Source organism: Microchirus variegatus (assembly GCF_963457635.1).
Source record: "Microchirus variegatus genome assembly, chromosome: 11".
Classification (NCBI taxonomy): Eukaryota; Metazoa; Chordata; class Actinopteri; order Pleuronectiformes; family Soleidae; genus Microchirus; species Microchirus variegatus.
The window spans coordinates 10,278,644-10,293,973 of NC_139812.1; the positions used below are offsets into that span (position 1 = coordinate 10,278,644).

Sequence of the window (15,330 nt, forward strand, 5' to 3'; positions counted from 1 at the left end):
CATTTTTTTACAGTAACCATTTGGCATTAGTCATGAGCGGTGATTTTAGCACTCAGCCACAGTCCCACAGATTGGACACACATGCACGCTGCCTTCACATCCTCTCCAGCTCTCAGACAGGAAGCACGAGTCAAAGCCACTTCCTGCTGTGTCATTAGCCATCCAGCTTCTTTAGCTGGATTCAGAGGAAGTTTTCTCCTGCTGAGTCAGTGGATATAAAGAGATTTGCCACAGTAGTAAGTGAACATTTACTGGAGGTGTTTTACTGCTGGGTCGTAAAACTGTCATTACTTTATCTCAAGAAAGAGGACATAGAGTTGTTTTATTACAGCATCATAGCACCAACACAATTAGGACCATCAGCCATCAATCAACTTGTTGTATTATCTTCGTTTCACTATAATTGTTGTTGAATTTGTGGGTTATTGTTCATTTAAGATTTCACCTTATCTTTTCCTTATCACTGCAGACCTTTGTAAATGATGTCCGCATCCAGGAGCAGATGTATATCACACTGAAGCTGGAGGACAAACTCAGGTTTGGATATGATATCCTTTCACTTTTCTGGTCTTCTTATCTCCAGCCTTCACACATTGGGTTTATTTTGTCAACCACATTGTCATGACCATATGGACATTTATGCATGAATAATATCAGGTGTGTTTGAGCAGGGAAACATTTAAAACATGGAGGACAGTGGGTGCCCAGGACCAGGAGTGAGAAACCCTGCTATATAACATCATTCATGCATAAATGTCCATATGTTCGTGACAAAAATGTTTGCCGTGTATGAAGATAGTGGAATTTACAACCTTTTCCCTAACCTGACTGTCTCACATACCAACTTGTTCACGGTGGTGAGAGGGGAGCTCACTGTACCTGAGGAGGCACTTAAGGCAAGAACACACACATACACACTCGCACACTCGCATGTTCACCAGTATACACAGCCATATTTGTTATAGTTCTCTAAATATTTGTTTAAATTATATAATTTCATCTTTCTCCAGCATGAAAAGTTTACAAGTGGCCTCCAGCTCAGCAAAAAGCCATCTAATGGTGAAACCACTACCACAGCCACAAGCCACAAGTCCCCCATGAAGACCCCAACAAAAGCACTGAGGTCCCCCGGTGGTGGCTCCCTGAGGCCAGTGGAGAGCAGAGCAGCAGATGGGGTCGTGTCCTTCAAAGAGCCACCAACAAAACCTGTGGACGGTCACAAAGCAGAAGAGAGAATGGGAGGTGAGAGACCGCAAGAGTGGAAATGTGAACCTCAGTAAAATCTACCTTCAGTACCTTCTTATGGGTAGAAATAAAGTGATTTGACTTGATATTATGACCTTATTTCAGTGTTTCAGTGCAATTTTAGTACTTTAAGGTGTTGCAGGCCATTGTATTCAAAATAATACAATTTTGGAATTGCGGATCTCTGTCCTGAGTCCCTCTCACCAGATGAGCACAAGAGGTCAAAGTCTCATTTTGAAAAAGAATATGGAATTGTGGATCAATAACACTGACAATATTGTATCTACCTTAAATTTATATTACGAATCAATCGATTTTTGCAACGTTTTGTTTAAGCTACCATTTGCATTCTATCCTTTCATTTCATATTCATTTAAAAATTGAAAAGAAAAAAAAAATTTAGGGTCAGAAATTATCATAGATTAGGAAGTGCAAAAAGTATCGAGTCAATTGCTGCTAATTACTTACAACTTTAACCTCTGATAACTGATGGAAAAGTATTTCAAACAATGAACTAACAACCTGTAAATACTAAAATATGACAGTTCCTCCAACCCACAGACTGTTGCCTTCTCTGTTGTGCATTTAAACAACTTAGGTGGACTTTATATCAACCATGTTTGTGCTCAAAAATGCATGATAAATTATGGTGTATACACTTTGTGTTTTGGAGATGGTCTACAAAATTTTAGGGTGGATTTTCCTTTCTAAGAAAACCAAACTTCAGACAGAATATTGTGAAATTAAGTGTGGTGGAACTTTATTTCAGGCCAGTAGGGGGTGGATGTGCTCCCCAGGAATATTAACAGTCACTCTTTGATAAAGTATGATGAATGTGATTCAGGTTTGATGTCCATAAATGACATCACTGACCAAGCTAACAGGGGCTTGGATGATCTCCAGATGTTGAAACAAGGCCACACACGGGGCTTGTGTTATTGCACAGATTAAGCAATAACAGGATCAGAATGCCTGCATAATGCAAACTCACATTCCAGCATGAGTTGCACACATTACACACATTTTGGCATACAACAAGCAAATATACACATTTGCTGTTTTAAGTCAACCTGCTTCACATGTTTTTACACAACACTCTCTGTGGTTCTGAGGATGTAATCATACAGTATTACTACTGTTATACCATGCCTCACCCAGATATTATAACACATTGGGAATATACATTCAGTAGCTTTTATAGAGAAACCCCTTCTACTGCATGCAATTTGGCACTGAGCATCTATAATTATCTGTAGACACTGTGATTTAACTTACATAGCTCAGGATAGGGAGTACTTAGGGAAAATAAGGGAAAGGAAGAGGAAAGAGCAGAGAGATGTTAACACAGGATGAGGCGTCCTCTGGTATAGTGGTCTAAGAGGCAACATCACCAGTTCAAATCTGGCTATAGACCTCTGGTACATGTGTGTGTGTGTTATTCCGCTCTATCTTGAGCTTTTCCTGTTGCTTTTCTATTATGGTGTCCAATTCTGCCACAGGATACTCATCGCATGACAGCTTTAATTTTGATGGGGAAATGGAAAAAACTTCTTTAATTTAAAACATATATTTGAGAGAAAGAGAGAGGGAAATAAAGAGAGCGCATGGTGAAGAGAGTGTGCATGTGCACTTGTTTGCTAAAGTTCTGAATATAGGTCAGTGTGGCAAGTCCTGACTAGAGGATACGTCACTAACATGCATATACAGAACAGCTCAGTCCACTTTGGGGCACCATGATGGAGTTTGTCAGCAGTATCAGAGTATGTAAGGTTACACAGTAACGTAATATAACGTGTCTCCTTGTGTGCAGCCATCCCAGCGGATGTTGCAGCGCTCCATCGTGGGACACCTCTGTACGGCCAGCCGTCTTGGTGGGGGGATGGGGATGCAGATGACGAGAACTCCTTCAAACAGGAAACCAAGTCATCCTCCAAAAAGCATGACAGCTCCATTTCAGGTAGGATGTATTCCTGTTTTAATCTTCCTACTGTCATTAGACGCGTGTATTTTTCATATACATGCTGTGGAGAAAGCGATGGGCTGCATGTCTGCAGCCATCACCATCCCAAAAAACTGATCCTGAAAATACTTAAATTTTTCCTAATATAAGTCAACGTTATAAGAATGTTTGTATCGGACACCAAACCTGGTTTCTGCAAGAAAGGTGGAAAGTTCATTATTGCTTAAAACGTTGCAAAAACAGAAACTATACAGAAAACATGTAAAGTAACAAGACAATGGCCACATGACAGTCAGTCGACCACTTTATCCTCCACATTAGGGTCATGGGTTCCGCGCCAAAAGCGACATAATATCCTGTGTCACGCCGGGCGCGTGAGCTCCAAAATAGTTTGGGATTTATGATCCCTTGTCATATTTCTACTACCCTCACACCCCACGCAAAGTAACTTTTACTTAAAGTACATTTCAAATGAACTACTTTTTACTTCGCCTTGAGTACATACAGATGATTACTTTTACTTCTACTTGAGTAATATTTCATCAAAGTATTGTTACTTTTACTTGAGTACAATATTTTAGTACTATTTCCACCTCTGGACCACAACCTTCTTGCTTTGAAGGTGCTAGTAGCCATTTCTCTGCCGTGTGTGCCCTGCATAAACTTTTAAATATTAAAAAATAGCTGTTACATTCAAACGATTGTCATATAATTCACCCAATGTTGATAAAGCATAAAGTGAGTCATACTGCTCAAAAACAACAGAAAAAGAAAAAAGCTTGTTACGTTGTGCAGCTTTAATGTATTGGCTATGCATGATGTAAAATTTGAATTGTAAATGTTTGTTTGTATGTGCACCAACCAGGTGCACCCTATGGATTTTTCTTCCCAGAGCTTGTATTTGTCTCTCATTACCCATAGTGTGTTTGTTTATGTGTGGTGACCACTGCACTGGGGGTGGTCCCGTCGGCTGGTGTTGAATAGCCAGTGTAACAAGATTAGAGGTTGCACCAATAGGAAGACGACTTGGTGATGCAAAATCAGTGTGTGCCAGGCTGCTTTATTCTGCACCATTGTAGTCAGAAAGAGTGTGTGGAGGTTAATCAAACACTGGAGTAGACTCAAGCATCCTCATCCTCAATTCTCTCACCATATATGGCTGAACACACTGAGTGTGCAGCATCTTTACCAGCTTTAAATGGATATTTTGTGTGTATCAAGGGTCAACAGAAACTGTTCTTATTTGTTTTCTGGATTTTCGCAGATCATTGTTCTATGTTATAGAAGACTTTAGCAAATCTTTGCAAACATGGCAGGGTGAGTGGAAACCCTGAAAGCTTTCCAAAATAATTAAAAGGAAAAGGCAACTTCAGTCATGAAAGAGGGTGAGTGCAGGGAATTTTGTCTGTGTATGGAGAATTGACTTTCAGATTAAGTGCAAAATGGATGTTGGATTTGTTGTGTGTACATCTGATTGTAGCGGTTAACGTCAGATGTAGCGTGTGAAGGAGAAGTGAAAGAAATAAAGAGATGGAGCTGGAAGTGATTTTGTTTGTGTTTTATGCTATTTGAATAATTTAAGTTAAATGTCTGTCCTTTTTGATAATTTTGGTCTCAAGTCAAGTCCATTCAGTCTTTTCTTCATCTCTTTAATAGACACACACACACACACACACACACACACATACACACAACACACATTCCTACACTCTTCATTCAAACAGACCTTATTGCAGTTAACCACCCTCTAATTCTCTGGTAAGTACCTCTTCCAATTTCAAATGTGTCCACTAATGGAGCTAGGAAAGCGCCTTCAATTAAAATCTGCTTGTCATAGTCTCACCATGTGGCCAGTTAAATATTTGAAATGAGAAGTCAACACAGGCAAAAAAAATTATTGTTTTAAGTTTTACCATAGTCATTTAAAGTCAGTCACACTTCCCTCTTAGCAGGCCCATTTTGTTAGTGTGCGTCATTCATTCATTTTAACAGGAGGTGCTTTTCAGACAAGCCATTTGACATATGGTGATATCAGGGGAAGTTCTCGTATTATTCACAAATTCTCGCACGTACTCCGTCTATGAGTTATGTTTAGTCAGTTCACCATAGCTTTAAAGAAAAAGGTAAGCAAATACCATGAGATATATTACTACTACCTGCCTTTTGTCCTTGTTTTTCATGGTTCTTTGTAGAGATTGCTCAGCAGTTATACTATAAACACAGTATAACTGATGCTGTTTGACAAAGTTTTTTTTTTTTTGTAGGACTTCTGTGTATGGTGTTACTTTCTCAGTTGCATCTAGTTTGTTGTTTGCTCTTGGTGTTTTATGGCATCTGTAATGTGGTATACTACTGTGGTCTTTTTTCTTCCTATATTATGTGTGGTGCATCTTAAGCATCATTTAACATATTTACTCTAATCATATTTGTACACAAAAAAAAAATCCATGCTATAAATCCTCACAAACCTGCAAAGCAGCTTATGGCGCAAAAGCTGACCTCAATTCAAAAACAAATCCAAGATTTGTAATTTAAAGATTTAAGGATTCTGTTGATGGGAAGAACATTATTTGGCACATGAATATTTATTTCAAATATATCTCACGCTAAATGTTTGACTTTTATTCTATTTGTATATTCTGCAAAGTAATTTTGTGTTTCTTGTTTGTAATTGCCATTTGCCATATGTTCCCATGTTTGCTCCCCGACATGAAGCAGATGGCCCTCTTAATTCCTGAAAGCATCATTTATCATATTCATGTCCCACAGAGGCGGTTTGTTAATATGAACAGATGAGAAAATAAATGCTCCATATTGTAAGTGCTCTAGAACACATGTTGCCCCGATTGGCTGTGTCTGTGTGAAAGACAATGGAAAAAGATGACCAGTAACGCATCATACGGTTTATGTGCATGTTTTGTAAAGCTGCGTCCTCCCCAAGAAGGAGACTGTAATTGTGATAAATGGTGCAACACACTTGTTTCAGAACAGACTCATTTGGGGCCTTGCTTGATATTTCACCTTCAACCTGTGAAATTAAATCAACTTTCACTGTGGCTTTCCAGCACGATTTTTACATTATCAAACTAGTTCATGCATATTCCATGTTAAAGATCTAGATAGAAGCTTTGATAGACTATTATCACTGAAATGAAACAAAAATATTAATTCCCTTATGACTTTTCACACATCTGTTTTAGAAAAGCTTTTAGAAAAGATCAAGGTTCCCTTAAAATTCAAATCATTGGTCAATCAATGGTTCTATATGTTTTTCAGTCTCAGATAGCAAAGAGGCACGTCGAGGAGAGAAAGCTAGAGAGGACGACCTGCATGCATCCACCACCAAAGACTACTTTGATATCCCCACCAAGGACAGTAGCACGGCCAATAACGGCATCCATGAGATTCCCACTAAGGACACTGAGGGAGGTCAGGCCGCTTCAGGTAAAGCATATTTTTTATTTATTTATTCTGTATAAAAAATTTATTTTTGTTTGTTAAATTGTTAATATTGTGAATTTATTTCCTTTTGTATTGTAATATAATGTACTATTGTGTTACCCACAACCCACAGTTGACCAAAGTGATTTACAAAATAAAACCATTACAGACACACAGCATTAAAAGCAAAAGATTTTTTATTTTTTTGTAAATTGTTTATAATTATAGCAGATAAGATGTGACAAAAGTAAACATTTAAATTTCATCAAGATGGCATTTTGGGAAAATGTTAGATCCTTAATGGTATGATTAGATATTAATTTAATAAATTGTTTAGTGTCAAATGTTTTAAATTATATGACAATGTCTATTTATCTGTCTGTCTATTTATGCCACATTGTATTTAATAGTATTGAGTGACACATTAAAAATACTGCTGTTTCTGCTCCACAGCTCAAGGTCACGCCTCCTTCACCATTGAGTTTGACAACACCTCTCCAGGGAAAGTCACCATTAAAGACCACGTGTCAAAGTTCACGCCTGAACACCACAAATCTCGCACCAAGAAGAGCGGCGGAGGAAGCGGAGGTGCAGGAGGGAAGGACCTGAGTACACTTCAAGTGGCTATGATGGCTTCAGAGAGCAAGGTGGCTGATTGGCTGGCCCAGAACGACCCAACTATGGTTCGCAGCGAGTCAACGGAGGACGACAGCAAGAGCATCAAGAGTGACGTGCCGGTCTACCTCAAAAGATTGAAAGGTGGCAGTTAGTTCTTTGTCTGCGTATTTTGTGAAGTTGTTGCTGTACCCTTCTCTGTTTCATCATTTTGTCCGTCATTCCTTTTCGACACAAACGTCTACTACAGTACTTTCCTCACGAGTAACCAATTGTTGCACCAGAATTATCACGATAGTAGTGTTACGCCTCAATATCGCAAGATTTTACACGCCGTGCCATTTGTCTCTCCCTCAAATATATGAAGACTGGGTAGGCTCTTTGTTAAGAGCCAGGGTTGTTGGCAGTGGTAACCAAACCAGGGGATTAGCAGCTAGCAGACAGAAACATTTAAACCCTATCTACTCCTCTTATGCACAGCCAATGACAAGGCTTAGCATTAGTAGAATAGCACAGCCCCCATTGAATTTCACTTTTTCACCATTTACAAATATTCTCTAGTGTGGAGCACATGCTCGAGCAGATCATATTTGTCACTGTGGATGTCGAACTCGCCTGTGTTTACCTCTGTGGACTTGTTGCTATGTATCCTTGGGGTAAAGTTTGAAAGTTGCTGACTAAACTGCATCCCTCTCTATGTTTCTTTGTTCCATTTACCTGCAAGTTGACAACTGCTGATTACTGCTGATCAGGGGAATTTGAAAGAAGAAACTCTGTTTTGCGTTGCCTTAGTTGTGGCAGACTATACAGTATACTGGTCATGTGTTAATTAAATGGAGGCTATGATGCTGATGCTGATTTATGATGCTGTTTATGTGTGGGGGGAGGGACCAAGAGCAGGAGTTGATTAAAATGGAAGTCTGTGAGACAGAGAAGCTAATTCAGTAGATGGACTCAGTCCTACATGTGTGACAACTGGCTGACAGAATGGCTCACCTGATGGATGATTATGGCGCTAACTGAATGACCGTCGGACTGACTTTGAGACTACTAAATACTGCAGTCCTTGAGATGGTCCTTGGTATTCAGTCCCTGATGGAAGCATGGTGAATCAGAAAAAAAACTGAGAATACTAGGGTTGTAACAGGGGTTACAGGAAACGAATAATAACCACTGAAGACAGATAAACAGAGGGCGGATTGAGGAAGAGAATAGGGAAGGAGAGTGCAAAGAGGCATGGATAGAGGACAGGTGCACAGCAGCTGAAACAGGTACAAGAAGGGGATGGTTGACAAAGCGAGAAGGGCAGGAGAACCTCACTGTAATGCTGAGAACAGCATTTGCAGCAGTAGCAACAGAGGTGATTGGACAAAGAAGGAGAGAGGGTTGTTGTATGGACTGCAGCACAAGTGGAAATGGATGTTGGGGGAGAGAGAGACGTTTTTAGGAGATAGTTGTTATAGAAACGGTGATGGCAACGGAAGAGAGACTAGAGACATATATTTAGGAAAAAATAATAAGCAGTTAACATCTATATGTGAGTTTATTGGTTACATGTGGATGTGTAATGCAGATGTGTTTGCTGCATGCGTGTGTGTGTGTGTGTGTTTGGAACATGCTCAGCGCTGATCTGTGGACAAGCAGTGCAGCATGTGTGAGAAGAGGGTGTGTCAGAGCTCGGCAGAGTTGGAGGCAGAGGGTTACTGAAGAGATTCAGAGAGGAGGCAAATGAGCCAAAGCTTTTGATTTATAACCATTAAGGTGAGTCTTTCTCCTCTTCTTGTTGATGGTGCATTTGATTTTGATGATTTATGATTGATGCGTTATTTCTGTTAGCGTTGGAACGTGAACTGTCATGTGTGTAGCTGTAACCTCCAAAATGTATTGGAGCTCCCTTGCCAGTAAGATTCTGACTCTTATCTCTGTCAGTCTATGAATGAGTGATCTGAATTTTCGACGAATTGATCATCTTGAGAAGACATTCAACATTCATTCGTAGAACTAAGCTTAGCAAACACAATGATTGCACTCCAGTACTGAACTGTATGATTATGTGATCATCATGTGATTAGTTTTGGCGTTCCACATTTGCTTATCAGTTTTGCAGCTGTTAACTTTTTAAGCACTTACTTTAGAAGGACCAGTAGTCCTTATTGAGACAAAAGCCTGGTCCTAATGAGGTAGAATCTCATTTGTGAGGAACTGGTTAAATTTAGGGCAGAATTTGTGGTTAGGGTTAGTTGTTAGTTGGTTATGGTTCAGAGTAGGAATAACATTTGTTTTGGACATCCAAATGAATGGAAGTCAATGAGTCCCTAAAAGGATAGCTGCACAAACCTGTGTGTGTGTGTGTGTGTGTGTAGCCAGCGGCAGAGAGAGCGGGCAGCTCCACTGTGAGTCACGGTGGGGCGAGCGGGGCAGAGCACTGGACTCTCACAGAGAGCTCTGTTCTCCACTGGTCTTGCCAACAGCGTCTTTGTCGGAGGCACACAGCATAAAAGACCTGTCTCTGTGTGTGTGTGTGTGTGTGTGTGTGTGTGTGTGTGTATCTTATCTGCTGATCTGCTAAAGCTATAGCAGCACACTGCAGCTTTGCTCATATGGTATCTTTTACCTCCTTTTAATGAAATATGCTTCATTTAATTTCAGTGACGATTAAGTGAAGGAGAGCTGAAGGAGGAGGTGGATAGGGGAATGTAAAAGATTGGCTGCAGACTCTAAAAAAAGAGTCACTGTGATACCCCAGTGAAGAAAGAGGACATTGATTTATGATTATTATTATTATTATAAATTTGTGAACCGTTATGCATACTGTCTTTAAAAATCCATATACTTCATTTGTGATGAAAAATATAGTTTTAAAGACCAATCATTGACAACACTTTCTGACATAAGGTTATTTTCTCAGACATGAGAAAGCGCCTCTTTAACCACACAGAGCATTACCTAATAACTGCAGCAAGTGACCAGTGTGCAACATCTATATAATTATCCATATCACAGCTATTATTACCCACACTCCTTTAACCTTCAGTGATTTAAAAAAAAGTCAGGTGACATTAAAGCATCAGAGCGATTCAAAATCCTCAGGCAAGCCACTCTATTTCACTCCGACAAAGGGAGCAGTATGTCCTCTTCTCTGTCTGAATCTGGTACTCCATCTTTTACATGTTGTAGCAAATCCTGATCAGCTAATATGTTATAAATTCACTCCAGCTATACATACAATATAAGATAAGACTAATATACAATTAAAACAAACATTCAGGGAGGTTATTGTTACAAAAATTGCGGTGCATTGTACATGTTTGCCTAGAATCAGAATCAGAAGCTGTGCATTGTTTTCTGACAGTTACACACTTGTCTGTCATAGCCTGGCCGATTGGCTCCATAAATGACTGGCTGATTGTGTGATGACTGTCAACCCTAATGACACGACATATCCCGTGTGTGTCACACAATTTAGGATTCCTCCTTACTCTGTTTGACTTTCTCCTCTCTGGCTCTTAATCCCATTTCTCTCTATTACCGTCTAGCATCCCCCAGCCTTCCTCTTGTTCATGCCTTTCCCCCTTTCCCCCTTTCACAGACACCACACTCACACCCATCCTCCTTCTCTCCTTCCCCCTCATTTCCCTCACACCCTCCCCCCTCCTTGTACTCTCTCTCTCTCTCACTGTCAGTGAAGTAGGCAGGGCCAGTTCACTGTGGGGTGGGTGGCTTGTCTGGATTAAATTGCACTTGTCTGCCATCACACAACACAGAGAGGACGTGCTGATGTGACCCACACTTGTCTAAATGTAGAAATAGCAGTTATGTGGCAGGTCAGTAGCCAGATGCCCTTTAGAATTTAGTCAGTTTAATGATTCGTCAGGCCATGGTTTGAAGTTTACCAAACAGTTTTGCTCTAATTGTTACCAAACGTTTGTTTCTTATCGTGGTTTCCAAAATGGATGTGCTTTCAGGAAAGTGTGGTTTTGTGCTGTGGTCAGTATTTAACTTTTTTCTTCTTGAATGATTTACTGTTGCACTGCAGTGCACTTTATTGTATTTGCACAAAAGCTAGTGTGTCTGATTCTATGCTTTACTTATTATTGATTGAATGTTGGCTGTGACTTCCTACTTGCTGAAGTAAAGCCTCAGATAATGTCATTCTCATTGTTAACACAACTTGTTAATCAAACATCCATTTTCTAATAATAAAATAAGAAGAAAATTTGCATTTAAGTAATTCTTTTATTATTTGTTTCTTTTGCTTCCTCACAGGTAGCAAGCATGAGGATGGCACCCAGAGTGACTGTGAAAATGGACTGGGCTTGCTTTTTGCCAACCGCCGCCATGCCATCGAGGAACGTCTAAAGGCAGCGCACAGCCACGCGGGAGGAGGAGTGGGAGCAGGAACAGGAGGAGCAAGCGGAGGGAGCATAACAGTGAGCAGTAGTCGAACAGCTAGCCCTCGCACTGCCTTCATGATCGAGTTCTACGACGAGGAAAACCCTCGCAAGCGCCGATCGTATTCTTTTTCCCAGACTGCACCACTCTTGGGTGGAGGAGCTGGTGGAGAGGGACTGTGTCCTCAGCCTCCATCTCATCCCAAGGTGTTCAGCATTTCCACCTCTGCTACTACAGCCTCAGAGTCAGGTAATATGACTGTCTTTGTACATATTCTATGATACTGTTTTTATGAACAACATGGTGCATGTTTCTGAAGTTTCTTTTTGTGTGAAAAGTAAAACCAAAAGTCTTGTCAGTTGAGAAAATTAGCAGATCTGTTAAGCAGGAGCTAGACCTTAAACATTTAATGAGCCCCAATTCAGTTACCACATGTTTCTGTATCTTAATTTTTTTTTGATTAGGTAAAACCCCAGCTCCAATACCAGCCACAGTGACTGCTGGGGCTCCGACGGCTGCCCGCGTGCTGCTCAAGCAGAGATCTGAGGACCCAAGTATTGGTCGGAGCTCAATCAGCACAGGGCTGGCGACAGGTAGCCCCACCAGCGAGGACGCCTCAGTGCCGGGGAGGGGAGCAGAGACGGCTGGAGGAGAGGAACAGGATGATCACAGTGATAAGGGGACCTACACTATCGAACTGGAAAGCAAGAACCCAGAGGAAGAGGAGGCCAGGCGCATGATCGACAAGGTAGGAATGTACTGAGATGTTAGCAGGCTGCAGTGATGCAGCATTACAAACTGCTGTAAAACTTCAAGAACAACAATTACTTTAATGTTTTAATTATGATATCATTTGGACCAAATGCACACAATTCTTGTACAGTAGCTTTTGCAGTTTACAAACACTGATATCTGATAATCTGTTTGCATAAGGAGTGGGTATTTTTATTGTGATTTAAGCAATTACATTTAAGTACTAAAATCCCATCTACGGAACACTGCAACAAAAGCCAATTCCCTTGGAAGGCTGTACTCAGTGATGTGAAGAGCTGCACATAATATGGATGCAGCACAGCTCTAGTTTCTGTTGCTTTGTTACAGTTGTATTTGTTAGAAATGGAGTAAAACATTGTTGTTTTTCTTTTGCACTGCCATCCATTCATTGACTACCCTCCACATGAGGGTCGCGCATCACTCAGGTCAAATCCAGCTGACACGGTGTGAAAGGCAGGACACACCATAGACAGGTCACTAGTCCATCGCAGGGCAGATACACAGAGACAAACAACAATTCACTCTCCCATCTATGAGCAATTTAGAGTGTTCAGTGAACCTCTGCATGTTTTTGGGCTGTGGGAAGAAACCAGAGTACATGGAGAACATGCAAACTCCATGCAGAATGGCCCTTTTTCTGACCGGGCCATGAACCTGGGTCTTTTTGCTGCAAGGCAACAGCGCCATGTGGCCCTCATTATCATTTCATTACCAATAATTAAATTATATCAATCAACATTCATCATTATTTAAAGTTACTGTGTAGTAAGTCTAAAGTAAGAAGGAACTGGCCAAACAGAGTTGAGCAAAGTAAAAAGTGACTTTATTACCAGATCTAATGCCACTAAAACAAAACTACGATCTCCACATTGCCTTGTTTGACAACCACTCTACCTCCTCTCTGCCTCACTGGTAAACCTAATGCTTCTGTAATAGCCTTGAGAGACTTGCTCCATCAAGCAGTGCTCTGTTTTATTAAACGATGCTCCGGGGAGGCTGAAAACCATCATCACAACTACTGTAACCCCTGACCTGTAGCGAACCCTCTCAAGGTTGAAGAAACATGTCTGAAAAGGACAAACTAATCCACTGAGATACAGGTGATTTCATGTTAGTTTTTCTTTAGACTATCACCACAAGTCATGTAGGTAATTAAAGACTTTCCTTAAATAGGAACAACAAAAGCAAAGACTGCAAAACCACACCAGACAGAAGTTCACAAGTCTTTCTAATTACCACCTTGCAGATGCAGAAGCACACCTGCTTATTTACTGGAAGTTAAGATATTGCCAATAAAATGTTGTTTTTAAATAGATATAATTAAACTTATAAATAACATCTTACATTGGAACGTTCCAGTTATGTGTTATATACAGGTGTTATCCTAGAGCAAGCAGTGATGTAATTAGTGGGGTGTATTTCCAATGAGTGTCAGTCTGAACGCTTTACCTTCAAAACTCGAAGTATTGTTATGTTAATGCCTGTAATTAACTGACACTAATTGGCACACTGCTCTCAGTCAGTCCACTTTTGTTTGCTCTCCATTTTTGTAATTGGTGTGTGTGTGTGTGTGTGTGTGTGTGTGTGTGTGTGTGTGTGTGTGTGTGTGTGTGTGTGTGTGTGTGTGTGTGTGTGTGTGTGTGTGTGTGTGTGTGTGTGTGTGTGTGTGTGTGTGTGTGTGTGTGTGCGTGTGCGTGATTCCTGTTTGTTGCCATGGTGCTGAACTATCAAGTGCAGATCAGCATTTTAATTCAACAGCAGCTTCTTCTGGCTGCTGCTCCGTTCACCTCTCTTCAACAGAAGTTTAGAATAACATTAACATAGTATTAATATGTCGAAAGTACTTCATTTTCATGACAAAGCATGCTGCTCTACCTATGTGCATAATAACGTGCCTACAGAATAAAGACTAATTGGACAGTACATGCAAATGTAATGAAGATGAGCCTGCATTATACTCTTGCTTTTTCAACTGTTTTAGGTGTTTGGTGTTGAGCAGAACCAAGGCTCCTCTGCTCTGTCAGACCTGAAAGTAGAAGCAAAAGGAAAGAAGGCAGAAGAAACTAGGAAAGAGGTACTTAAAAAACTTACTTTTGCAATTTTCCCTCAGTTATTAGTTTACTTTCTGTTTGTCATCTCTTCCCCCCCATTACTACATACTAATGTTGCCCAAGATTACTCCCTTTTTTTAGGAATTAGTTTAAGTCAGTTTGAGGAAAATGACCTCGGAGTCTATAACAGTCCATCTGATTTGGAGTAAGACTCATGTTTCATAATGTGAGTCACTGTCACTCCCATGACCTGACCGCTCTACTCCCCGAGCCTGTTAGAGGGAGTAGGCTAGTCCTCCCAGAGATTGACCTAGATCATACTTAGACACACACACACACACAAACACACAGCGTGCACAAGATGAGACGAGACACACTCAGCCCCCCAGGCAATTTTATAAGAGGGAGGAGGGGAGGTGGCTGTGTATGAGCATTGACAGCCTTTCTATCAAGTCTTTTGTGTCATTTTGGTTTAGATTTTTCCAAGCAAAATGAGCAACTGTTCAACTTTTCTCAAAACTTTCTTGTACAATGATTGTTTGGGATTGGTATACAATTTTTGAGACATCTAAGCTGCCTCTACTGCTGATTTACTTCTTATTTTCTCACACATATTCTATCTCTGTTGTCGCTCCTCCCCTCCTTCTCTGCTCCTTACAGGCTATTCCTGGTGACTCGAGCTGGGTTTCTCAGTGGGCCAATCTAGCTGCCAATCACACCAGGACAGACCCAGAAGGATCCGGAGCAGAGACAGCTACTTTTCTGCATAAAGAGAGAGGTAAAACATTACTTCTACTACACAGAATTACTGCACCTAAATAAATTGTTGTATTGTAAAGTTTTCAAGTAATT

The 15,330-nt window shown here is 40.6% G+C and overlaps 1 protein-coding gene across 1 annotated transcript in view; it reads left to right on the plus strand.

The window, feature by feature from the left end:
* The window catches only part of cep170aa (centrosomal protein 170Aa), a 28,634-nt gene that overhangs the window by 3,990 nt on the left and 9,314 nt on the right, over positions 1-15,330 (plus strand). The window contains exons 4-13 of the mRNA XM_083897691.1: positions 470-548; positions 838-896; positions 1,011-1,242; positions 3,056-3,202; positions 6,482-6,649; positions 7,100-7,405; positions 11,528-11,902; positions 12,118-12,401; positions 14,409-14,501; positions 15,139-15,256. Of these exons, the coding sequence (XP_083753817.1) occupies positions 470-548; positions 838-896; positions 1,011-1,242; positions 3,056-3,202; positions 6,482-6,649; positions 7,100-7,405; positions 11,528-11,902; positions 12,118-12,401; positions 14,409-14,501; positions 15,139-15,256 (1,861 nt within the window). The remainder of the gene's footprint in view (positions 1-469; positions 549-837; positions 897-1,010; positions 1,243-3,055; positions 3,203-6,481; positions 6,650-7,099; positions 7,406-11,527; positions 11,903-12,117; positions 12,402-14,408; positions 14,502-15,138; positions 15,257-15,330) is intronic.